Source organism: Molossus molossus, unplaced genomic scaffold (genome assembly GCF_014108415.1).
Source record: "Molossus molossus isolate mMolMol1 unplaced genomic scaffold, mMolMol1.p scaffold_m16_p_2, whole genome shotgun sequence".
Lineage (NCBI taxonomy): Eukaryota > Metazoa > Chordata > Mammalia > Chiroptera > Molossidae > Molossus > Molossus molossus.
The window spans coordinates 113,753,710-113,778,349 of NW_023425355.1; the positions used below are offsets into that span (position 1 = coordinate 113,753,710).

Sequence of the window (24,640 nt, forward strand, 5' to 3'; positions counted from 1 at the left end):
AAAGAAGGCAGGAGCCTCATAGGGATAGAATAGAATTGCTTTCTCTCTTTCAACATTATACCTCCTATCAAAAACTATGGACCTAAGTTCTTGTTAACGTAGAACTAAGACATTGGAGAAAACCCACCACCATCGCTGTTTTGTTATCTTCAGCATTTTCCTAAGCAATGGTCTTCTGGGCCCCAGAACCTTCCTTGTCATGCTTAGTTTCCTCTTTTTTTTTTTATTTATCCTTACCCGAGGACATTTTTTTTTTCCATTTTTTGCACAGATAGAGTGGGAGGGAGAGAGAGGAAGAGAGAGAGAGAGAGAAACATCGATGTGAAAGGGACACACCGAGTGGTTGCCACCCGCACGACCAACCAGGGCCGGGGACAAACTGCAACCGAGGCACATGCCCTTAGCGGGAACCGAACCCAGGTCTCTCCGGACCGCAGGTCGACACTCTAACCGCTGAGCCAAACCGGCCAGGGCTTAGTTTCCTCTTACATGTCAGTATTTGTCACTGCAAGTGAGACTGTCCTTTCCTGCCCTTTGATAAATAGACTGAGCTTCTTATAAATAAGGTCCTTGCAGAGCCACTCGAGTTTCTTTGTAGAACTTGCATTTAGGCTTATTTGGAATTGTCTAGTATGAATGTTATTGTTAGGGTTCCCTTGCCCACAAAATCATCACTCACAAGGTCTCCTGTTAGTTGTTCTGGTCGGCAGAAGATGCTGGACCACTTTCCTGGACTTTCTGAAGCATGCGCCTGGCAAGGCCTTTCTGTCACCATCTCTTCGGGTTTCTTCCCCTTCACCAACCAAGTCTTCCATTTCGTTTGCTATAAAGTACAGAAGATCCATTTGCTTAGTGATCTTTTTGACAAGAGATGAAGTCAAAAGGGAAGTCAGATATTTTATCGGCTGGTCTCCCTTCAGCTATGATGAAGAGAGAAACAAATACTGATGACCTCCATCAGTGAGGTTGATATTTTGAGAACTTTGAAATATCATATTCTTTAATACCAAGAATCAGCCAAATTGAGCTCATGGGTCGCAAATCAGACTATATTTCTGAATGACTTTTTTTTTTTTTTTTGCTTGTTCAGAAGTTGATTGTAAAATACAGTGGGGGGATCTTCTCATAGTCCTCAGTAAATTAAAATAAGGGTCATATATTTTGTTTCCTGCTTCAAATATTTGAGAATTCAGCATATATTGATGGGAAGATCCAAACCTTATCATCATTCTGAAGTTGCTTATATTTTTAGTGGAAATGAAGAATGGGAACTTTGTCGGTATCTAGGACTGATGGGAATGATAATACTGGAATTAATTATTTCCATTTCTGTCACCAGGAAATTTCACATGTCTATTTTTTTTTTTTTATCCTCACCCAAAGACATTTTTGCACTTATCTTCAGATAGAGCGGGAGGGAGAGAGGAAGGAAGAGAGAGAGAGAAACATCGATGTGAGAGAGACACATTGAGTGGTTGTCACCCACACGACCCCCGGGGCCAGGGACGAACTACAACCGAAGTACACGCCCTTAGCAGGAACCAAACCCAGATCTCTCTGCTCCGTGGGCCGACGTTCTAACTGCTGAGCCAAACCGGCCAGGGCTCACATGTCTATTTAAAGCCGAATTCTCTTCAAACTGAGTTGCCTACATCTCACATTATAAAATGACAGTCTATTAGCTGAATATCACCCATAAATAAATTTTGTTTTTCTCATAAACATGGTGTTTAAAATAATAGTTATCACATTTGAAAATCAGGCCCAGAAGAACAGAGGATATGGTAACACAAGGCCCATTTTCTTCTTTAATGACTCTAGGCTGTTGATGTCCCTTTTGAATTGGACACTTGTTCTGTAGACACTCTAGGAACCATTGTCCCCACCACTCCATTCCCACACCTGGCCCACTCATTTCAACACATTAGCTGCCTGGTCACTGCAGGCATAAGAGTGTGCACTCGGCCCAGTGTTACCAGTGTGCTGTCTTTTCTAATTGGAAGTTTGTACAGTATTTGAAAATACTTCTAGCATTTCAAAACTGAGACCTGGACTCGATTGTTAAAGAGGAAAATAATTACCTAAATACCTAAAAGTGTTACGAATATTGAGTAGCTTACCAGGAAATCAAGATAATATGAGCCAACTATGCCAGACAGTATTTCTGAAGCCTTGGGAATAGATTTGATTACGGTGTGTGTAGTGTTTACAGCAAGTACATTTTCTGCAATGCATAAAAGTTTTTAGCTACATAAATTTGATGGGGAAAATATTGTCATGCTACTAGAAGGACTATCCTCTTGAGGCATTGAGATTCCTCAGCCCTAGGACTTCCAAAATCAGTTTAAGATTAACTTACTACTGTGAACTTTGGGGGGAAAGATATGCAGTAATTTATTTCATCAATGTTACAGCCCTGAGCAGAAGTATTTCAATATCCTGTGAGACCCTATTTACATACATCCATATGAATATAGAGGGTTTCTACAGTACCACTCATAGGTGTGTTTAAATTATGTATAATGCCACAAATTAGTACTGTTGACTAAAAAAACTATAACTTTTTTCTTTAACACAGAGCTAAAGGTAACAAAGTGGCCCATAATCTCACTGCCCTGTGAATGTTTTTCTTTTTAAGCAATACATGATTAGAAATTGCAAACAGTACAGGAAGATACAAAATGAAAACCAAAAGGCTTCCACACCTACACTCCCTGAAAAAGTTTCTTGTAACTATTCCCAGACACAATTTCTATGTATATGCTAGTATATAAAACCTACTGGCTTTTATATAAGGATATTGTTGAATTTTTATTAAATGGATTTGTTTCTTAATGTGATTTATTTGCCTCGTGTTTAGAATATTGCATGATAAAGTTTCTTTGTGCATATTATACTTTTATTTTACTAATATATTAAAAGCCATATTTCAATGACCCCTGTACATTTTTCATGCTGTCTTACTCCCAATGGCCTCTGTGCATGTAAGTAACCTGTTGAGTGACTATGCCTCTTTGTTTTTGATGGTTTCCTTTCATTAAGTCCTTTTTTGTTTTAAATCAGCAAACATCCTAAAACCTTTAAAAGTCCAGTCTTTTAGTGTTCTCCTTATTCCTTGTATGTCTTATTTTAAAATATTATTTTTTATTGTTTCTCAATCCTGTGACCTTGTGTTGATTTTAGACCAGAGTCACCTTTTCATGCTACTCATTTATGGTTAAGATATTGATGTGTAACATATCTGTTCATTTGTTTGTGGTGTTAATGGTTAATATCTAACTCATTCTTATGTGTGTGTGTTTTAATGAGACGTCTTGTTTCAGTAGGATTGGAGTTAGGGCTCTGTAGAGGGAAAATGGGTGTATACACCACTCAGAAAGCTTCTGTCATTATCATCTTGCTCTTTTGTGAGATATTTGATTATTTTTATATATTAAAATCTGACAGCGTTGGTGCACCTCTTTCATAAGCATACATTTTCTTGATGGAAATATTCAGAAGGCAATAGGTAGAAAAATCAGTGTCGTAAGCACTCCTGGTTTTATTTTTGCAACTCTCATCACTCCATTACTATCGCAGCATGACTAGCTAGCTCTGCTATGCAGAGAACCTCGTGTTCATTTTGATTCTGTAAGTCTGCCATTCTAAACACAGAAAGCAATTCTTGGTTTTTAGCTGTTGCTAGAAAATATACTTTAAAGAGTTTTAGTCAACCTTTATGGAATCAAGTTATCAAAAGAAAACAAATGCATAAATACCCATTAACATGCACTAATCCTTATTTAAACATATTGGATTTCTTTTTTTAATATTTTGGGAATGATACTTTTGTTCCTTTGTTTGTTTCTGATCTATTGCATTCCAGAGTATCCTATTTTGCATTTAAGGTTATTTGCTACTGGGATGATCACAAATGTTAAGGACTAAGCTGATATTCAAAAGCATTTGGCCATATTGTTTCAGAGAGTAGAAGCTTCTCTTAATGATTGACTGAAACACCCCAGATTCCTTTATTTTACACCAGGGAATCAATTTTACTGAATTTCTTTCAACCCCTTTAAAATCCATAGCATATTCCATATCTCTTAATAAAGAAACTTTAGTGTGCCTGACAACATTTGGGTATTATCACATAGAAAAATAATGCCAGAAACATAGATGCATGATTAGCCTTCTTGTAAGAATTTTCAAATGTGTATGAGAATTGGACTACCTTGAACTTCGATAGGAATGGTTATCCTCTTGGGAAGGTTTTGTTTATCACATTACGGAACTATTATTTTCTCCGTTTTCTGTATCTCGAGGTGCTCTCTTTATTTTCTCCTTTTTATGCATTCTCGGGATTTTTCCTGTTTCTGTCTGTTTTTTGCATTCTCCCGATACTTTCCTGATTTTTGTAACTTTTCGTAATCGTTTCGTAACTATTTGTAGATATTTTTGTAACTACTTGTAATAGTTTTGTTAAGAGGCAGGTTTCCAAAAATTATTTTTAAAGTGTTTCTTCTCAGTCTGTAATGATTAGAGAACTCCCTTTTGCAAAGGTTTTCAAGCTCAGACTCCGCTTCATGCTTCTTTCCATCCTCTTCATCCTGATTTACCACACACAGGCCAGCAAAGTTTGGGGCCCAGGGAAGCATGTTTCCCTAGTTGCATTCCCAAGACTTTCCATCAAATGGATAGCTGGGTTACAATAAAACTTGTGAGGTGCTCATTTCAAAAGCCTGTGAAATCATAGTTACAGAACTTGATGTTGAAAAAAATCTAGCATGCTGCCTTTAGCAACTCTGTTGAAATAAAGAACCATGAAGTTAAAGACCAGCTGTCCATGCATCCCACATCCATCCCTAGATAATCTAGCTAGCCTCTTTCTTGGTTCACTTTAGTTGCATTCATTCTATATTCATGTTGGTCACTGTCTGCAGACTTTTTTCTTTTTAGTATTGCTGATTTCTTAGAATTGCAAAAATATGATCAGCATGTGGTTTTGAATGAATTCATATGATTTGTTGGATACTGCATGTAAAGATATGCAGTATCCTTTAGAATTGGACTTTTATGCATGTGCTCAACGTATCCTTGGAAGCCCCTGTTTCTAAAGTGCATTTTCATGGGCTTAAAAATGAAATTTTCTTCCAAAAGGTTATATGACTTAAATGTATTATAAGTTGGATTCATATTTTTTAAGACATGGTTTTACTATAACTTTAGTCTTGCCAGTAAAATTATAATTTACACACATGAACTATTCTTTCTGTAAATTCACCTTTCTTCTAAATCTTTGCATTTTAGTGTTTGATCAATTAGATCTTGTTACCTATGAAGAAGTTGTAAAACTGCCAGCATTCAAAAGGAAAACACTAGTCTTATTAGGTAAGTCTGACTAGGTAAACACATGGCTCTCTTATTCTCATCTTCAAAACATTTTGTGACTATTATTAACAGTTGTCCATCTTAACTTACTTTTTTTTAAATGGCGTAGGTGCACATGGTGTTGGGAGAAGACACATAAAAAACACCCTCATCACAAAGCACCCAGACCGGTTTGCATACCCTATTCCACGTAAGCAGTGTCTCTTTTGTAATTATATTTTTCTAATCCTTGTTTAATATTTCAATTTATATTTGTTTTTCTGATTACATTAGTAGTAACTGTTCACTGTAAGAAATTTGGAAGATCCAGAAAAGAACAAATAAGAAAATGAGTTAATAATCCCAACCTCACTCCCCTAATAATAGTGCTACAGATAGTTTGTTTTCTACCCTTCCGGGCTTCTCTTAATGCAAATATGTGTTGTGTATGTGGTGGTAGTGGTGGTGGTTGGTTGGTGGTTTTTTTAACCAAGTTTGGCTCATCCATTCTATTTGTAACCTAATTCTTTTCAACAATACATCATAAATATTACCCAGATCAATTATTCTTCAGAAAAATAGGTTTTAACGATAGTATAGTTTTCTTTGATATAACAATATTTTCCTTACTCAGCAACTAAATTGTTGACTTTTATCACTTTCAAAATCCAGTCAATGTGCTACCAGTTGTTGCTTATAAATAACTTTAAATCTATGATATTTTTATTCCCCTTATCTTCTATGTCTTATCCTTATGCTGTTGCCCTCTTTGTTCCCACCACTATAAAATGAAGTAATTCTAGAGATAGAAAGAGGATTTGAGATCACGGGAAGCACTTAGCAGATACTGGATACATAGTAGTCATCCTGCCACCATAATATTACTGCTACTCCAGAGTTTAACGTTTGAATCCCAAAAGCTTTCTAGCATTTAGAGCTTTGTTCAGAGTGAGAAGAACTAAGGGAGAATGAATTTTAAGAGCAGAAGGCGAAAACTGTAAAGACTGGCTCTGTTCCGTAGGGCCTTCCTGAAGCCATGTCAACACCTCTTCCTGTTTTCGCTATACCCCCGAGAGCCACGAGGCTTCGTAAGACCACCCTCGTCCCAGAACACTGGCCGAGCTACACATTAAAAAAGAAATTCATGCCCTGGCCAGTTTGGCTCAGCGGTTAGAGCGTCGGCCTGCGGTCTGGAGAGACCCGGGTTCGGTTCCCGCTAAGGGCACGTACCTCGGTTGCAGTTTGTCCCCGGCCCTGGTTGGTCGTGCGGGTGGCAGCCACTCGATGTGTCCCTTCACGTCGATGTTTCTCTCTCTCTCCCTTCCTCTCTCTCCCTCCCACTCTATCTGTACAAAAAATGGAAAAATATCCTCAGGTGAGGATAAAAAAAAAAAAGAAAGAAAGAAATTCATCAAATATTGTTTTAACTAATACCACTGGGGTTTTCTAATAAAACACTTTCAAATGTTCTTTTAATTCTCCGATGTCTAGATCATGAATACAGCAAGCTTAGCCAACATTTAGTTTCTTCTCGATCACAGAACAATTTAATGTTATTAAATGGCCAATTAACTAGCTTGGTTTTAAAGTCTACCATTGCTGACCTCAGTCATGTTTACTCTCTGAAATATTTGGCCCCAGATGTGTATATATCATATGTTTAACTACCAAAATAACTGAACATAGTACAGCATCCCTATAGTATGTATCTTTTTTTTTTTCAGCTTTTCTTTTTTTTTTTAATTTTTTTTTCTTTATTGATTTTAGAGAGAGAGAAGAAGGGAAAGGAAGAGAGAGATAGAAACATTGATGATGAGAGAGAACATCAACTGGCCGCCTCCTTCATGCCCCACACTGTTGGATCATGCCCACAACCTGGGCATGTGCCCTGACCGGGAATCGAACCAGCAACCTCTTGGTGCGTGGGTTCACACTCAACCACTGAGCCACACCGGCCAGGCTCCGCTTTTCACGTACCTGGAGAAAGGATTAAAATACCCACATTTTGATGTCCATGAGCTCTTGGCAGTTCTAATGGTCTAGCTGGGGCAGGAGAGGGGGAATTCCCTATGGGTTTGCACCCATCCACACAGCAAAGAGTAGCATAAATTCATCCTTGCCACTCAAGGAAGGAAGCAAGCAAATAAGGAAATTTAAAGAAAAGAAAGAAAGGGAGAAAGGAAGAAAAGAGAAGGAAGGACAGGAGAGGAGAGAGAAGAGGGAGAGGGAGAAAAAAGAAGGTGGGGGGAAGAAAAACAAAACCAATGTCCCTGGCTTGCCTAGAAAAAGTTCCCTAAACTGTGTTTTGCAGAATACCGGTCCTATTAGTATCCCACAGAGAACTAGGACTTACTGACAGATACTTTAGTCTATACTTGGCGTAGGTAAGGGGTCAACAAGCTTTTTGTGTAAAGAGCCAGATAGAAAATATTTGAGGCTTTGAGGGCCATATAGTCTCTGCTGAAACTATTCAACTCTGCCCTTGTAGCATGAACTTAGCCATAGACAATATGTAAAGAAATGGACATGACTGTGTTCCAATGAAACTTTATTTACAAAAACAGACAGTGGGCCATATTTGACCCATAGGCTGTAGTTGGCCAACTCCTATTTAAGGTCTTTCTTAACTATTATGGCCACATCTGGCTATGGTCATTGTGTGTTCAATAGGGTACGCCCTTTGCTGTATTCTAGCATTCTCCTTTTGCAAGATACTAAAGGCAAGCAGTACCCAATAGAGAACTTTTTCTAATAATAACAGTGTTCAGTATCTGCACTGTCCAGTACAGTAGCCATCAGCCACATGTGGCTGTTGAACCCTGGAAATGTGGCTAGGGAGACTGAGGAACTGACATTTTAATTTATGTAATTTTAATTATTTTAAATTTAAATAACCATATGGAGTTTTCTATCTTTTACATTCTGTTTTTCTTCTGCCTAAGTGTATTAAGGCATACAGTAAGTTAAGTTAATCTTGGGTCACTTGTGGTGACCTATGAAAGAATGAAATAGAGCTTATCTAAACACTGAAAGATTCACCAAAGCAAACAACTAACCAGCTACTGCGGTCTGATGTTACACAGATAAATACAGCTTCTGCCGTTTAGTTCTACAGAGCTACTGGTGGGAACAGGGCATGCTGCATATACTGCAGAATCTACAGCTTTTAAGAAGAGATTAGGTTTGGGTAGATCGTTTGGGGACATAGGCTCATAAGGCCGGCCTTTTCATCCTCTCTTGACATGTGACTTTGCAGATACAACCAGACCTCCAAAGAAAGATGAAGAAAACGGCAAGAATTATTACTTTGTATCTCATGACCAAATGATGCAAGACATCTCTAATAATGAGTACTTGGAGTATGGCAGCCACGAGGATGCGATGTATGGGACAAAACTAGAGACCATCCGAAAGATCCACGAGCAGGGGCTGATTGCAATACTGGACGTGGAGCCTCAGGTAAATGCCCGCCACACCCAGCCCCCCGTCATCCTGCCTGCATGCTGAGCTCAGGTTTTGAAATCAAAATGCCATCGGAATGTCAGGGGTCGCATAATAATGGAATAAACTACAGGAAAGTATCAGTGATGAAGGCATTGTGGGTTAACAGTCTAGACTGCAAACTGACCAATTGTTGGACTCATTGTACACACCATGTATTTAAAAAGCAGAGACTATCCTCTTATGAGAGTCATTATACTCAGAAGCTCAATAAAGTACCTGATTGGGTCTGTGCCTGCCAGAAATACTGCAATAATCTGACCTCGGGGTGAGAGTCGGGCACTTTGTTATCCCAACAGCCACCTTTACATCTCTGGGTCCAGCTCACACTGGACCATCAGAGCCTCTGCCAGCATCTGATGTTAATCCCCAGTGAGAAACTCAGGCCCTGGAGCCTGGGTCTGAAACACAGCGCTCGCTTTATGAAAGCAAGCAGGAGAGAGTCCTGGGGGTGTCCGACGGGGCCGGAATGGAGCCCCGTGGTGGTCGTCAGCCTCTGCCATCTCTTTACTGAGGACGATGCCTGACCCTGAGCTAAAACCAGGAGGGATATGCAGGCCGTGGAGAGGACTCGGGGAGCCAGATGCAGAGATGATTGGATGATTCGTAGATAAGTCCTATGCCAGAAGCAATAGAAATTACTGAACTTACAAAGGAAAAAGCCGAAGGCCTTCCTTCAGAAATGCAGATAAGCTGTTTTTTTCCTCTCTGAGGACAAACCAAGTGGAAGTGGGACTTAAAGCCCGGAAGGAAGGGTTGTGGAGTTGGAAGCATCGGGGCAGGTTGCAGGAGAGGCTTGTATGTGCCCCGTGACTCCCGGGCTGTCATTTCTAAAGACCCATCTGTGCCAGAATCCCTTAGCACTCAGAAGTAGAATCAGTATGCCACCTGCTGAAATGGTACATCGGCGCCCCTCAAGCAGGCCCCGTTTCATCAGCAGGCTTACCTGGCTATCCCAGGCAGGGGAGATCCTTGTTCAAGGGCCACCGTATGAGGCTTGGTCCCCTAGCTATCCCCAAAGGGAGGATGGAACCTGCGGTCAAGGTCTGTGTGACCTGAGGCCTGACAGCTCAGTTTCTCGGCTCCGGAACCCTAACATCGTGGCCAGTGGGTTCACCTGTGTCCGTTTCACAGCAGCGATGGGCTTCTTGAACTTGGAATCTGGTTACGGGGCTGGGAGGAAAGCACCAGGAAGGTGAACACTCTATAGTTTACTTAACAATTATCTTGGACCTATATAGAACTAAATATATGATGTGTAACACAGATTGACTTTTGTTTAACTACTAATCCCTCCTCACTAGGGATTGGAAAAATCTTCTGGCCAGGGGTGGCTAGAGGCAAAGTCTCAATCCTGGTCCTGGTCTTCGACATCCTCTCCTTGGGTTCCACAATGGTCTTCACCTGAACGTCGTTTTCTGCTGGTAGTAATGTCTCTAGCAGTATGCTGGCTGCAGGGCTCCTCAGACTCCCTCCGCATTTACCTAAGTCCACTCTCCAGGGCTTTCTGCCTTTACCTGCTGCCGCCCCGCCGCTGCCGCCGCCGCCGCTGCTGCTGCTGCTGCCGCCGCTCCTCCTAGCGGCCACTGTCCCCGCGCCCCTGCCCTTGCACAGTCATGCATTGCTCTGCACTGCTGAACGGGAGACACGCCTCATGGCCTTCTCAGGACATCCATGGCAGTCACTTTTATGTGTGGCATCGGGCACCAGAGCACTCCTCATCCCAGGCTGGGCACGTTCCCTGCTCCCCCTGACTCCTGGATGAGCTCACTGCCTTCTCTCCTGCTTCCTGTGTCCCCACCTCTGAGAACCATGATCTGTCAGAGCCACCCAATGCTGAGGACAGGCCATACGCATCCTGTTCTCTGCCTGAGCCTCTCTGGGCCCGTGGCCCTGGGGACAGGGATCGCCTAGGTCCCGTTTGGCTCATTGGTCTGGTTGACCACTCCGGTCCCAGGCTCTGCCTCGCAGGGCCACACATGCCCGGTCTAGACGTATGCCCAGTCCGGCGCTCACACTGACTGTCGCGTGCAGGGGTACACCAGGCGCCCGCAGGGTCTCACCTACTGGGCTTCACCCTGGGGCTTCTCTGCCTTCAGTCCACTCTCTCCCCAGGCTTGAAGGGCCCGCATCCTCACATCAGGACGCCCGTGGCCATGACCCACGTGCTGGCAGGCAGAGCCCCTTGCTCCAGGGAAGCTCTGTCCTTAGGACATTTTTCTCCACGCCACTCCCCCCGACACACACACACACACACACACACACACACACACAGCCTTTTAGGTGAACTCCTCTACTGTATCTCATGGATGGTTTGATTCAACCGGCTTATATGAATCACTCACTATATTCCAAGCATTGTGCCAGGAGCTAAGCATGCAAATGGGAAGGCACGCTGGTGAGGATGAAATTCCTTCCTCCGTGTACATCACAAACTGTCCCTAACAGGAGAGATGCCACGTGGCACTTGTTAAACCCTCTCACTTCCCTCACTGCTGACACCACTTCCGCTACGTGCAGACCAGAGAAGAGCAGCTGACGCAGGGGTTCAGCTCGGTTAGCGCAGGTCTATACTCTGGGCCATCCTGTTTCAGACAGTTCAGGCCAAATTGAACACATGTCTAACAATACTGTATGATGAGGCATCGTGGTCCAACTTGAAACCTAAAGAACCATGATAAAGGCATTAAACTAGAAGGAAAGTTGTAACCTAGCTTCCTATAAAGCAGTAATAATAGATTGTGTTCCAGTAGTGCTCTCCATTTTGCTAGGCATTAGTACTCCTTACCTAGTTCTTGTGACCCTGAGACAGAGATATCAGTATCTACTTTTGTGGATGAAGAAACCAAGGCTTCACATAATTATAACTTGACCGAGGTTTTGCAGCCAATGGAAAATGAGGTTTGAACTTGAACAGTGTTGATCTGAATTTTTTATAATAAATTTTAACCTCCTTTTATTGTATCATCCTAGAAGAGTTAACCCTGAGAATCCTTAAGCTGATCCACCTTGTATGTAGCGGTACAATTTAAATCCTTGGGAGGTTTTTTGCATATAAAAATATCTAGAAGACAGTCCAACCTGAGAAAAACTATGGAACTTATTTCTCATGGAAATAAAGACATGGCTCAGAAAAGAATCTATGTCCCTAAAGCCCAAACCGTGATAGCTCCGGGGTGCAATCAAAACTTACTGTGACGGTTCTAAGTTTTAATTTTATTCTGATTCCTCCATTTGCCATATTAGAAAGTTAAGAGCAGCAGAATGCTTGTGGTTTTGCTTTTGCCCATAAAGGGAAAGGTTGTCCTCAAAAGGTAGCTGCAGTCTTACTAGGAATCTGTGCTCAAAACAAGAGCCAGCTTCTGAACCAAGGGCTGTTTTGTGAAATCAGCTCGCTCTCTTAAGATTGTTTCTGGGCTCACTATGCTCTTCCTTAAACCCTTAGATTTTTGGATAAAATGACTCAGGTGCCTGCTCTTAGGTACTTTTTAAGTTTGCAAACCAAATAAATCTTAACAATATCTGCATCTTACATACTTGGTCAAATGGGTTTTTTGTTCCTGGAAGACAGTAACCTGATATTAATTACTGACCTCAAATGAGCCGTAAAAGCAATCTATCTCCCTAGAAGAGAACTAAAGAATTAGTTTTAAATGTTAAATTAATGTTACTTTGACTGAGTCCAGTGTATTTTCAGAGATCTTTCTAGACTCTCTCTCCTCTCAGGGATTCAGAAAACAGATATTTGGTTCAGCCGATGTGGTTCAGTGGACTGACCGTCATCCCATGGACTGAGAGGTCCCAGTTCGATTCCCGGTCAGGGCACATGCCTGGGTTACGGGCTCCATCCCCAGTAGCGGGTGTGCAGGAGGTGGCCGATCTTTGTTTCTATCTCTCCCTTCTTCTCTCTCTAAAAAATAAATCAATAAAAAATATATTTTTTATTTGCTTGTCAAATAAATATATTTGCTTGTCAATATTAACAAATTTGTGTCTCATATAAAGTCACCCACTCGCCCTGGCCAGTTTGGCTCAGTGGTTAGAGCGTCAGCTCGTGGACCAGAGAGTCCCGGGTTCAGTTCCCACTAGGGGCATGTACCTTGGTTGCAGTTTGTCCCCAGCCCCGGTTGGGGTTGTGTGGGTAGCAACCACTTGATTTGTCTCTCTCACATCAATGTTTCTCTCTCTCTCTCCCTCCCACTCTGTCTGAAGATAAAAATGCAAAAAAAAATAAAATAAAAAATATAGTCACCCACTTGAGACCCATAAGTTAAGCAGAGGATGGGGACAGAGACCTTCAAGAACTGAGGGAAAGTGTGGTGACTCTGCTGAAGATATAAAAGCGACTAGACAAAAAAAATCTCAATCAGGACTCAAGATAGTTTATAATTTTTGGAAATATAATAATATAGGATAGAAATAAAAAATTAAAGCCATGAGGAAGAGGAAACAAATATGCTAACCACAGAGGCTACGATAATTACTGTAATAAACATGAAATTTAGCTCTGAACTTCCTGGCAACCAGGACAAAAAGGGAAATGTCATGGAGCACATGATTCTCATCTAATAGAAGTACGCCAGCCCTGGCCGGTTTGGCTCAGCGGTTAGAGCGTCGGCCTACGGTCCAGAGAGACCCGGGTTCGGTTCCCGCTAATAGAAGTACGCCAGTTCTTTCCTTGGAATTCATTGCTAAAGGCATATAACCTGATTCTTAGGCATAAGAGGCTTTTGGCAGTGTGATGACTACAGTCTTCATTGGCAGTTTCATGCAGTAGGTGCAAAGTGGCCTTCATGTCCTTACGGAGACAAAGGAGGTGCGTGCAGTATGCAGAGAAGAGTAATCTTCAGGGAACTAATACCTGAGCAGCGTGTTTTCTGGCGTTGTAATACGGTAGCAGGCTAGAACTGAAAATATTCCAAGAATTGGATGGCCATGAGGCTGAGGTCACCGAGCAGAGAAATGACCATTTCAGGCCTCGGGTATCGTTCTCGACTTCATCCGTGGGCTCCAGCCGGCGTCTAGGCCGTGTGAAGGTCCATCTGGCACTCGGAGCAGCTTCGGGGCCGGGCGCAAGGGTAGGAACTGTGCGTTAGGACTGTTTTTCTCATCTCAGTTGCCCAGAAGCTGGCTGTAGGTAGGTGTGGGGTGATGAGGAAACCTTATGTTTCAACTGACCTGTAGTCTCCCCGGATTTACGAGCAGAGGAAGGACAGGAGAAAAGGCCCAAGATAATACTGACAAAAAGGACGTTTCTAAGTGAAGATGCCTGTTAAGCTCGATGGAGCTACATAAGGCCTTTCACATGTTCCTTGCTAAACTCTTCAGTCACAAAAGGACTGGCAAAGAAATTGCCAGTTACTTCTTTCAAACATGAACGTATGAGCCCTGGCCAGTTTGGCTCAGCGGTTAGAGCGTCGGCCTGCGGTCCTGAGAGACCCGGGTTCGGTTCCCGCTAAGGGCACGTACCTCGGTTGCAGTTTGTCCCCGGCCCTGGTTGGTCGTGCAGGTGGCAGCCACTTGATGTGTCCCTTTCACGTCGGTGTTTCTCTCTCTCTCTCCCTTCCTCTCTCTCCCTCCCGCTCCATCTGAACAAAAAATGGAAAAATATCCTCGGGTGAGGATAAAAAAAAAAAAAAATTACTAATCAAACATGAACGTATGCAACCTTAAAGAGCTTTCTCACAAGGGGAATCTGAGCCTGTGACTCACAATTAAAACCCTTTGATGGACAAGTAAAACAATGTGCCAGGTTCGCTTAACTCCCAAGGAGATACCGTGTAACTAAAATTCAGAAGCGTAATCCTAGTGAAAGTGAACTTCCACTAAAAAAGAAAGTCAAAACCTTTACTCTTCAATTTGCCTCTTACATGCCTGTGAACTCATAAAGGCCAAGAGATTCCCTTCAGCCGCGAAAGCATAGTGCCCTCTAGTTGAACCTGCCTCGCCAGGCAAGCTAGATTTTGTGCAAATTACATGTATCGCCTTACATTTTCATTGCATCACTAAGACAGTGTATACCAAGTGCCATCTGGGGCATGACGGAGACAAATAACAAGACGCAGCCCATGCCCTCAGGGGGCGTACCCTCCAGTACCCAGGCACTACAGGTGCATAAGTGTGGGTGCATCAGGAGCACATGGGAGGGGCACCTGACCTCAGTTCGGAGCTCACATAGAATTTTCTAGAGAAAAGAAAATCAGTAATCTGTTCAGGAAACACTCAACCAAGCAGAAGGGAGAGTGGGAACAGGGACATGGGGATGGAGAAAGGTCCGGGCAGAGGGAGTCATAAGAAAAGGGCCAGGCCCTGGCCAGTTTGGCTCAGCGGTTAGAGCGTCAGCCTGCGGTCCGGAGAAAAGGGCCAGGAAGCCAGACAGACTGTGGCCCTTTGTAGAACAAAGTCCTTCTGCAGGGCCAGTCCTTGGAGGGGCAGAGAGAGGCTGACAGGTGAGCATGGGTCAGTTCATGAGGCAGGGATCTGGCATTTATGCCAAAGACTGCACACTTTATCCCAGCGCCAAACGAGAGCTGGCCAAGGGTTTGAAGCAGAGGAGTAATACGTTGGGATCTGTTTTTCCAAAAGACCACTCTGGTGGCAGGCTTTAGTATGGATTGGAACGTAGCAAAACCTGGAGGCAGAGAAATAGATCTAATTGCTACTGCAGTCAACCAGGCAAAAGAAAAAGAAAAGGAATAGTGCAAAACAAACCATCGAAAGGCCACTTAGAGGGTAAAATATGTGGATAACAGAATAGACATGCTAAGTTCTTGCGTAAAGGACAGCGAGATACTTACCCCTGACACGTACAAATTAATTACACATCAGTTACTTATGAATCGTGTGCCTATACATGTTTAATTTTGTTCCCTAGAGGGGACGTTGTAACCTCTAGGAGCGTCATGTGCTGGTGGGGGGGAGCTGACACAGTCATCCCTTACCAGACTCAACTGCTACACCACCCGATGACAGCTCTGCACTATGTCCACGCGAACTCATAGCTGGCACAGCTTTTGATGGCAGGGAAGGGAACTGAAAGGGATCAGTTCTGAATGTAGTGTCTTCTCATGGGCCTATGAATTGCCCACAGCCCCACAGCTTCATTAGTGGCTCCAGACTCCAGCTCTGGACAGGGTCTAACCCCCCACCCTGAGCCCAACGGGGGCCTTTCATCAGGGCAACTCATTAACTGCAACACAACCTCACAGCGACAGTGGCCAGGATTCGCTAATCCTTGTTAGCAATTGGAAGTTTGAAATGTGAAGCAGGCTCTAGATCAGTGGTGAAGCCAGCCCCCTGGTCCCAATCCACCCCCAAATGCATTTCATATCAATTCAAGTTTAGGCTACAATTAATAACCAAGTTTAAGCAAACATTAAACCAACATAATCAGTGTTAACTTTTCTGAAGAAAAATAAGTCAAGATTGATTCATGAGATGCATAAGAAAAATGTCCAGTTTGTCACCTTTTATTTGCTGATGGCTATTGTCTATCCTTTGGAAGAAAGGGGGTAATATCTTATTTATAAAGTTGGTAAATTTAATAATGCCTTGCCAGAAATTTGAATCCAGGGCTTTTCCGGCTGTGTAATTTTTTGTAGACTCATTCGAAAGTTGCATTACTTATTTCCTCTAAGTTTCCGTTCTTTTTTTTTTTTTTTTTTTTTGCACAGGCGCTGAAGGTCCTGAGAACTGCCGAGTTCGCTCCTTTCGTTGTTTTCATTGCTGCACCAACTATTACTCCAGGTCTGAACGAGGTGAGAACGGATCAGTGTTTCCCCGAACTAGCACACCTACCCAGAGTAAGGATCCATTTGTATTGTACGTTCAAGACCACAGTCCCATGTCGTCAAGACGACTAAGTGAAGCTCTGCTTCGTTCTTGATGCTGGTCATTAAGATTTCTAGAGTTTGAGGTCCTCTTTCAGTATTAGGGATTAGGCCATATAGAGAGGTGTGGTTCTTCTGAGATCAGAGTCATTCAAGCCTTAGTCCCCAGCACGATCACCCTGTGGCCTAATCAATAAGTCTACTTTTTTTTTTTATCCTCACCTGAGGACATTTTTCCATTTTTTGTTCAGATAGAGCAGGAGGGAGAGAGAGGAAGAGAGAGAGAGAGAAACATCGATGTGAAGGGACATCGAGTGGCTGCCACCCGCACGACCAACCAGGGCCGGGGACAAACTGCAACCGAGGTACGCGCCCTTAGCGGGAACCGAACCCGGGTCTCTCTGTACCGCAGGCCGACGCTCCAACCGCTGAGCCAAACCGGCCAGGGCAATAAGTCTACTTTTAAAGATTTTAAAGCCCCTCACCCCTCCAGGGCAGAGATTTTGCAGGTAGGTAGCTCCCTCCCTCCAGGGCTGCCAGCCCCCTCCTCTCCTGATAGGGACTATGCCAGGAAAGCAAAGCAACGGCCTCTAGCCCAGCTCTGGGCCAAGGATTGCTTTGCCTGAAGACAGCTGTAAGGAATCCATGACCTTGGCAGGAACCTGGGCAGCCTCTGGAGTGGAACTCGTGCAGAATTTCTATCCAGGCCCCTGGAGACTCCCAAACCTAAGAATGAGCTCTGTGCCCTGTCAGGCCAGCTCAAGTCAGCAGCTGCTGCAGAGATAGTGGCTGCAGGAGTTGGCTGCGCACATCTCCAAGCAGGCTGACTTAGAAGGCCGCCTGTGGCTGGGCAGACAAGAAGCTAGTTGTGGTGTGTATTGGTGCTTGCTGCTTATGTGCTGCAGGGTCATTCTTTTTTTTTTTTTGTGGTCAAAATTGTTTGTAGCAGCTTTCTTAATGATATCCCAAACCTATAAACAACCCAAATGTCTATCAACAGGGGTGCTATAGACTGAATGTTTGTACCCTCCCCAAATTCTTTTTTTTTTATTAATTAATTTTTGTTACAGATGTTTCTCCTTTTTCCCCCACTGATTCCCCCCTCCCCCTCCCTCCCTGCCCTGTCCCCAGATTGTTGTCCATGTCCACTGTTCATGCATACATTCATATAAGTTCTGTGGTTTATCTCTTCCCCACCACCCCCCTATTTAGGGGATTGTCAGTCTGTACCCCACTTCCGCGTCTCTGGGACTACCCCATTCCTCAGACTGTTATGTTCATTATATTTCACAAATAAGTGAGATCATATGAAACTTGTCTTTCTCTGTTTGGCTTGTTTCACTTAGGATGATATTTTCCAGGTCCCTCCATGTCGTCTCAAAGGATAAGAGGTCTTTCTTTCTTACAGCTGCGTAGTACTCCATTGTGTATATGTACCACTGCATTTTTATCCATCCGTCTACTGATGGACATTTGGGCTGTTTCCAGATCTTAGCGATTGTAAATAGTGCTGCTACAAACATGGGGGTACATATATTCTTTCTGATTGGTGTTTCAGGCTTCTTAGGGTATATTCCTAGAAGTGGGATCACTGGGTCAAATTGCAGTTCAATTTTTAATTTTTTGAGGTAACACCATAGTGTTTTCCATAGTGGCTGCACCAGTCTGCATTCCCACCAGCAGTGTACTAGAGTCCCCTTTTCTCCACACCCTCGCCAACACTTGTTGTTTGATGATTTGTTGATGGCGGCCATTCTGACAGGTGTGAGGTGACACCTCATTGTTGTAGGGTCATTCTTAAGAAGAGACGCCTACACGTTATGCTGAAGACCACTGCTTCTGCAGGGTCAGGAAACCACAAGGGGGCTCTTCGCTCTAGTCAGTAAACACTCGTCTACACGCCCAAGCCTATGACGCTAAAATCAGGGCTTGGAAATGTTCACTTCATATACCTTTAAGGGAGATTAAATATTTAGATTTCTGTGTTACTTGTATTTTCAGTCATTATTTTTGTGTCATTTCATTTGCAAAAGGGGTATTCCTTTGTGAAGTTTCCTTTTTGGTCTTATTTATACACAAACGTGTTTGACGCTGCACATTGTGGTTAGCTTTTATCCTTCGGTTGCCATGTGTTTTTCTTGAATTATCATCTTTGCTTTGTTTTTGTTTTGCCTGTTTTCCTGCCCTTTTACTAATTTTCCATAGCTGCCAAAATGGTGCAGAAAATTACCTGTAAGTACCAGCTAGGCGGTGATGAAATACAGCCTTGTTTACTTTCATAGATTTAGAATGTAGACATTTTGTTCCCACAGATCCTTGCTTTTGCTGTTAGAATAAAGGCATTTTGTTTTCACTGAGTTAAATTCTCCTCCCATGTAAGTCAAGCCTGCAGACAAGCTGTTGTTGAGGAAGAAACTGTGACAAATACAGCTTCATCTTGTAAGAACCTTAAGAGGGAGCCTTATTTTTTCTGGAAAGAGAACTACATTAAAAATTTGATGCTCTCAGCCATAAATTTTCTTGAATGTTTTCATCAGCCCAGCTTTCTAAGCAAATCATAAACTCTACTAGTGGTTTTTGAAGCCCCGGCCTTTATATTCCAGTAGAACCCCTAGCCCGGAGCGTGATGTGGTAGGAGTTGTTCCTTCTTATGCTGGTAGGAAGCACTCCTGTCTTTGGGTGAATGCATGCTTCCTAAAATGCAGCTTCTGCATTGTGTTTTTGGTAAAGTAAAGCCACAGTGAAAATACTATGCTTTTTAAGTGCAAGCAGAAAGTGTGTTGATATGACCTTATAGAAGGTGATAAACGGAGGTCTTATCAACGCCGTAGTAGTTAATACCTAACATCCAAAGCATGCCATGTTCTGCTTTGAAAATCTCGTAGGAGATGACAAAACAGGCAGAACACTCATTTCAGAGTGTCCTGTAGAAAAGATTGAGTTCCCAACTTCCCTGGTGTCTGTCCATCCCCACTACGGTGCCATGATGGAATCAATCAACTGTCCCTCTGGGTCCCCTTTCCAGAGAGTTGCACCCACAGGTGCATCCGGCAGTGTCTCTTACAAATAATAGATGGGCCTCAGCGAAGAGGAGGGGTCCTAAACCATTGCTGGTTGCCATGGCTCCCAAGTCCCTGAAAACACCTCATCTTTTAGTTTTTCTGGAATTCCATCTCTGTCATTCATCATAAGCCCCCATTTCCTGATAGGATTGCTCTATCTCTTGAATACAGATTTAACACTCATCACATCCTATGATGGCCAGTACTGGTCAGCCAGGTGCTGGGCACAGCAGTGCCAGGGCACACAAGACACGTTTACAGTGTAGGTAGGGAGAGATACTAATGAAATAAACAGGTATTTAATTTTATCTATGTATATTTTAAGACTCAGCCCAATAGCTCACCTACCTAGTGTTGGAGGAGAAGCGGGGACAGTTAATGTAACTAACCAAGTTACCTGGTTTCAAATTTGAACTTGTCCATTCAACATTCAGCATAACACGATCTGACCCATGAAGATTCAGAGGCAGACTTCCTGCTGACTCTCAGAGATCCTTGTCTTGCAAAAACTGCCATCCTGAGGCTAAAGTTAGACTTAATGACAAACTAGGGGCCCTGGATTTCCTCCTTCTCACCCTGGCGAGAGTTCTCAAAATCTACAAGTTGTGGGAGTTGAGGGAAGATTTATTACTGTAGCAAAACTCCCTAGAATTCAGTGGCTGCTTTGCCTTCAGAGAGTTTTCCATAAGAGATGTGCATACTTGTGAACAGTGACATTTGGCCATTTCCAGTACAGACCAATATGAGGGAATTCATCAGATGCCAGTCGCTGTTGTATCTGGGTAATGGCCTTATTTCATCCATTATTTGTAACATCCAAAAGGCTTTTGCCTCTGGCATCCACTGCTGTTGAGTGAGGGCCATTATATGTAATTGAATTCCTGGAACATGTTGAACCTCTAAGCAGAAAAGAGAAAAATACAACTCAATTTGTTGTCCAGAGGCAGGGGTGTCTTGGTACAAATGCAGCAGGGCTCGGGGACCTGGTGCAAGTGAGTGCAGAGGACCAAGGGACGGCAGAGGCAGGGTTCTGACCTCACCGCGAAAGCCCTCCCAGCAAACAGGCTGAGACAGGCCTGGGTTAGAGGCGCGGGCACAGCTAGGCCGGGTAGGGCGGTGTGTTTGCTGCAGAGTGTGTTTTCTCTGGTGCGTCCAGTTTGGCGTGGAGCCCTCTGTTGCATGGGGAGCGGTCTGGGTTGCAAGCAGCAGTTCTGCAACCCTGCCATCCCGGGAACCGGCATCTCTGCTGTCACAAACCAGGCTCGGCCTTGTGCCCAGATGCGGCATATCAAGGTCTGGCCTTGACTGTTTCTGACACTGGGATGAGCAGAAATGTGAAAAGAGAAAGAATACAGCTGACTTCTCTCTTCTCTGCTTTTCTCTTCTTTCATGCCCACCCCTACCTCTTTCCCATCACCATTTAGGATGAATCTCTTCAGCGTCTGCAGAAGGAATCTGACATCTTACAGAGAACGTATGCACACTACTTCGATCTCACAATTATCAACAATGAAATTGATGAAACAATCAGACATCTGGAGGAAGCCGTCGAGCTCGTGTGCACAGCCCCTCAGTGGGTCCCAGTGTCCTGGGTCTATTAGGCCTGTCCCCAGATATCTGACGCATAACTGGGAGCCACCTCATACATGGAAACGCCTCTTTGTTATCGGCCTTGTGTCAGCAGGTCGTGGTCCCTAGAGACTACCTAGTTGTAGTGTGACCTACATTTATAATTATTGTCATGTCCGAATAGGTAGGAGGAGAAAAACAATTACACACTAATTTAAAGAGACAGTATCTTTTTTAATCAGTTCTCCTAAACTTTAATAAAATGTATCTTTAAATGTATGTATTATTCAATCCTTTGGAATGTTATATTTTTGGAAATCATAGCTTTTTATTTCCAAGGCCCCTAAAAACTGCACAAAATAGATGCTGCTTTCTATAATCTATTTTAATAATAATAAACAATGATTCTGTTACCTTGACTGGGGGTGGAATACTACATTCTTTTTAGAGTCTGATTTTATGGATTGGAATATCTTTCTTTCCTTTATTTATTTGAAATAATCAGTCTAGTGATTACAAAACAGTCATAAATTTTTAAAGACCTTTTTTCTCTTTCTTTTTTTTAGAATAGAATTTTTTTTAAGTCCTTTATGTAACATCCAGATAATGTGATACTGTCTCTTTGAAGCACCCTGTAAACCTTTTAGAGATTTGAAGTTGGGTCTTGACTCTTAATGCATGTGGACAGTCGCGAGCGTTTATGCTGTTGGTGTGTCTGTGTTGGACAAAACGATCTGTAATCTACAGCCAAGTACATTCCGTTCACGGGGCACACCCAGGGGAATAAGAATCAAATGCTATTATGACTAAGTTGTAAAACCTATGCACATCCCTTGCATTTCGGGCAACTTTATAAAAAACAAAAACAAAACTGATTTTTATTAATAATAATCATATAGTGAGATGTGTTTGTAATTTTGTCTCAATTTAATTTGTTGTAAGGTGGGAGGGGGAATTGCTGGTTTCACCATTTCAGATCTGTGTTGTCTGAGAGTATTAACGTTTTAATTAAGCAAAGAAATGAGGATTTTTAATATGTATGTAATTGTTTTAAAGCACCCATTTTAAGAGAATATACTGTGCAATGAAGAAACCAGTTTAGGCACTTGCCATAAACTGAATTATTCCAAAAGAATATAACAGCCCTGTAAATTCCTTTAAAATGATAACTAACAGGACAGTTTGACCAACTTTTTTAAATATACTTCCTTTTATGTGTTCAATATTAAATGCCTTTGGGTCCGTCATTTCATTATAGATTTGTTCAGATATACAAGCCGATAATCTTTTAGATTTTATAATTCATTAGATGCTCATTGAACCATTGAAGGCCCAGGAGGGACTATCAGTTGGCAGGACAACAAAATACTCCGCCAGAGCACAGCTCAGACCGTGCCTGGCTCCCAGAGCACATGCAGTGCACCCAAGGGCCACCCTTGTACTAGAGGCCATCTGTGGTTTTTCTTTCCTCTTGCTATATCCCTTGGCACAGGACAATCATCTTTCCCTGTTGCTTTAGAGACATTAACCATCTCATCACCCTTACATGAGGTCACATCCTTCCAATAATAGCAGATTCGGGCTGGGGGTTTTCCGACTCTTGCCAGAGGTCAGTGGAAGGTTTTTCATTACAGTGGCAGGGTGTATGAAGTGGTTCTATTAACCTGTGATCCTTGAAAAATTACCATCATGTTTGCTTCTTGACAGTTAGATGGCCTCATCGCTTTGTGCCTTGGCAGGATGTGCAGGTTGTGTTCTGAGCTGAAAAGCTCATCTTGAAGGACCACACAGAGAAGACATTTGTATACTCCTTTTATGGTGTCATCCCTCCCCACCTACTCTTATTAAATGATGCTGATTTTTTTTTTCTCTGATGTTGTCCTTTGTCAGTGACCAGATGAGTCTGCAACTTACCAACAAGATGTTGAGTGAACTGCTTCTGTTGGGGCTCCATAGCAGGGTGACTAAACCACCATACCAGAGACATCCTGGATGGAGAGAGAAACCCTAAATGTTGTTTAGGGCTGTGTTAGGATTGATTTAAATGTAACTGATGCCAAGGCCAGATAGTCATTCCTGTGATGGTACTGACCACAATCTGGGCTCTTCTCAGTGTGAAAGGGCCCACGCTACCTCTTTTCCAATGAAGCACAAAGAATAATACAGCTAACACACGGGGAAGAGAAACTCCCTCCCTCTGGCAGAAACCCGCATGCCCCTACTTGCACTTTTAGAACAAATTTCCAGAGATGCTGATGATGCCTGGCTTAAGCCATCCACCACATTGATAAATGTGGATCAAGCAGAGACAGAGAAGAGCAATGCCAATTTGAATGCCTGTGGTCTCAGAATTGAGAAGCATTGTAGCTCTAGTCCTCTCTCCTCGATGGCTTTATGCAGATGGTTTTATGGGTCGTTGGGGAAGCATACGGGCAGCCATTGTTCTTGCCATTGTGTAAATGGTAGAATTCCTGCACCCAGAACTCATTCTATCTGACTTCTCAACGAGGTCATCTGTTCCATTCCACTAACACACATCTTCTCTAAAGCAGTGTCTTTATGACGTAGCAGAAAATACTTGAATATCTGAATTCAGAGTAATTTCAGTATATTGCTGCTGCCCCTGCATTACAATTGTCCACTAAGCAATCAGAGAAAATTGCGAAAAAGCTTCTTTATTCCATTCTGGCAGCAAAATCATCTTTTTTCTTTTAAATGCTGGAGAAAATGATTAGATTATTAGATCTTATCACTGGTCAAATCAGCTGTATTCTGAAGTTTCTCAGCCCCCACTCCCCACAGCTAAGAAGGGGGAGTCTTTTTAATATGTTGAATTATTTGGTAAAAAGAAGAAATGTCCTGATTTTTTTCATCATAAGGCAGTAATTACTTTGCACATGCAGCATATTCAATTTTAACACTCAAAGGAAAATGTAATTCAATTCATCTGCAAGTTTCCCAGTATCAAGATATTATGGTAGCCTTTTTAAATGCAATTACATGTATCTCCTGTCGGGAGAGATGGTTTAAAATATTTGTTCAGAGAGGAAAAGAAGTAGATGACCTACTTCTTGCAATTTGCATTGAGAAGGCCTCTTCGGAGCCCATTCTATTGGTGGCAGAATATCTACAGATGTCGCAAAGCCCTCACTGTGTGAAGGAGGCAGCAAGGGCTCTTCCCCAGGTCCAAGTCCATCTCATACTGCTGGGGCCAGTCAGTCAGGCTGGGACTCGGTGCTACAAACGTCTTTTTAAAGCCTTTGATCTCATTACTGCAGAGGAGGGTTTTTTGTTTTGTTTTGTCTTTAAATCAGTACATTAAGGCTTTGG

At 42.8% G+C, this 24,640-nt stretch overlaps 1 protein-coding gene across 7 annotated transcripts in view; it reads left to right on the forward strand.

Moving 5' to 3' along the window:
* CASK (calcium/calmodulin dependent serine protein kinase) overlaps positions 1 to 23,181 on the forward strand; it is a 440,186-nt gene extending 417,005 nt beyond the window's left edge. For 2 of the 7 annotated variants that reach the window (XM_036270433.1, XM_036270438.1), the window contains 6 exons: positions 5,290 to 5,370; positions 5,480 to 5,560; positions 8,606 to 8,808; positions 16,524 to 16,607; positions 18,885 to 18,911; positions 21,166 to 21,748. In XM_036270433.1, the coding sequence (XP_036126326.1) occupies positions 5,290 to 5,370; positions 5,480 to 5,560; positions 8,606 to 8,808; positions 16,524 to 16,607; positions 18,885 to 18,911; positions 21,166 to 21,342 (653 nt within the window). In that variant the 3' untranslated portion in view covers positions 21,343 to 21,748. Of the gene's footprint in view, positions 1 to 5,289; positions 5,371 to 5,479; positions 5,561 to 8,605; positions 8,809 to 16,523; positions 16,608 to 18,884; positions 18,912 to 21,165 lie in introns of all 7 variants that reach the window. The other 5 variants (XM_036270439.1, XM_036270436.1, XM_036270437.1 and 2 more) reach the window with 3 other exon arrangements.
* The last annotated feature ends 1,459 nt before the right edge of the window (positions 23,182 to 24,640 follow it).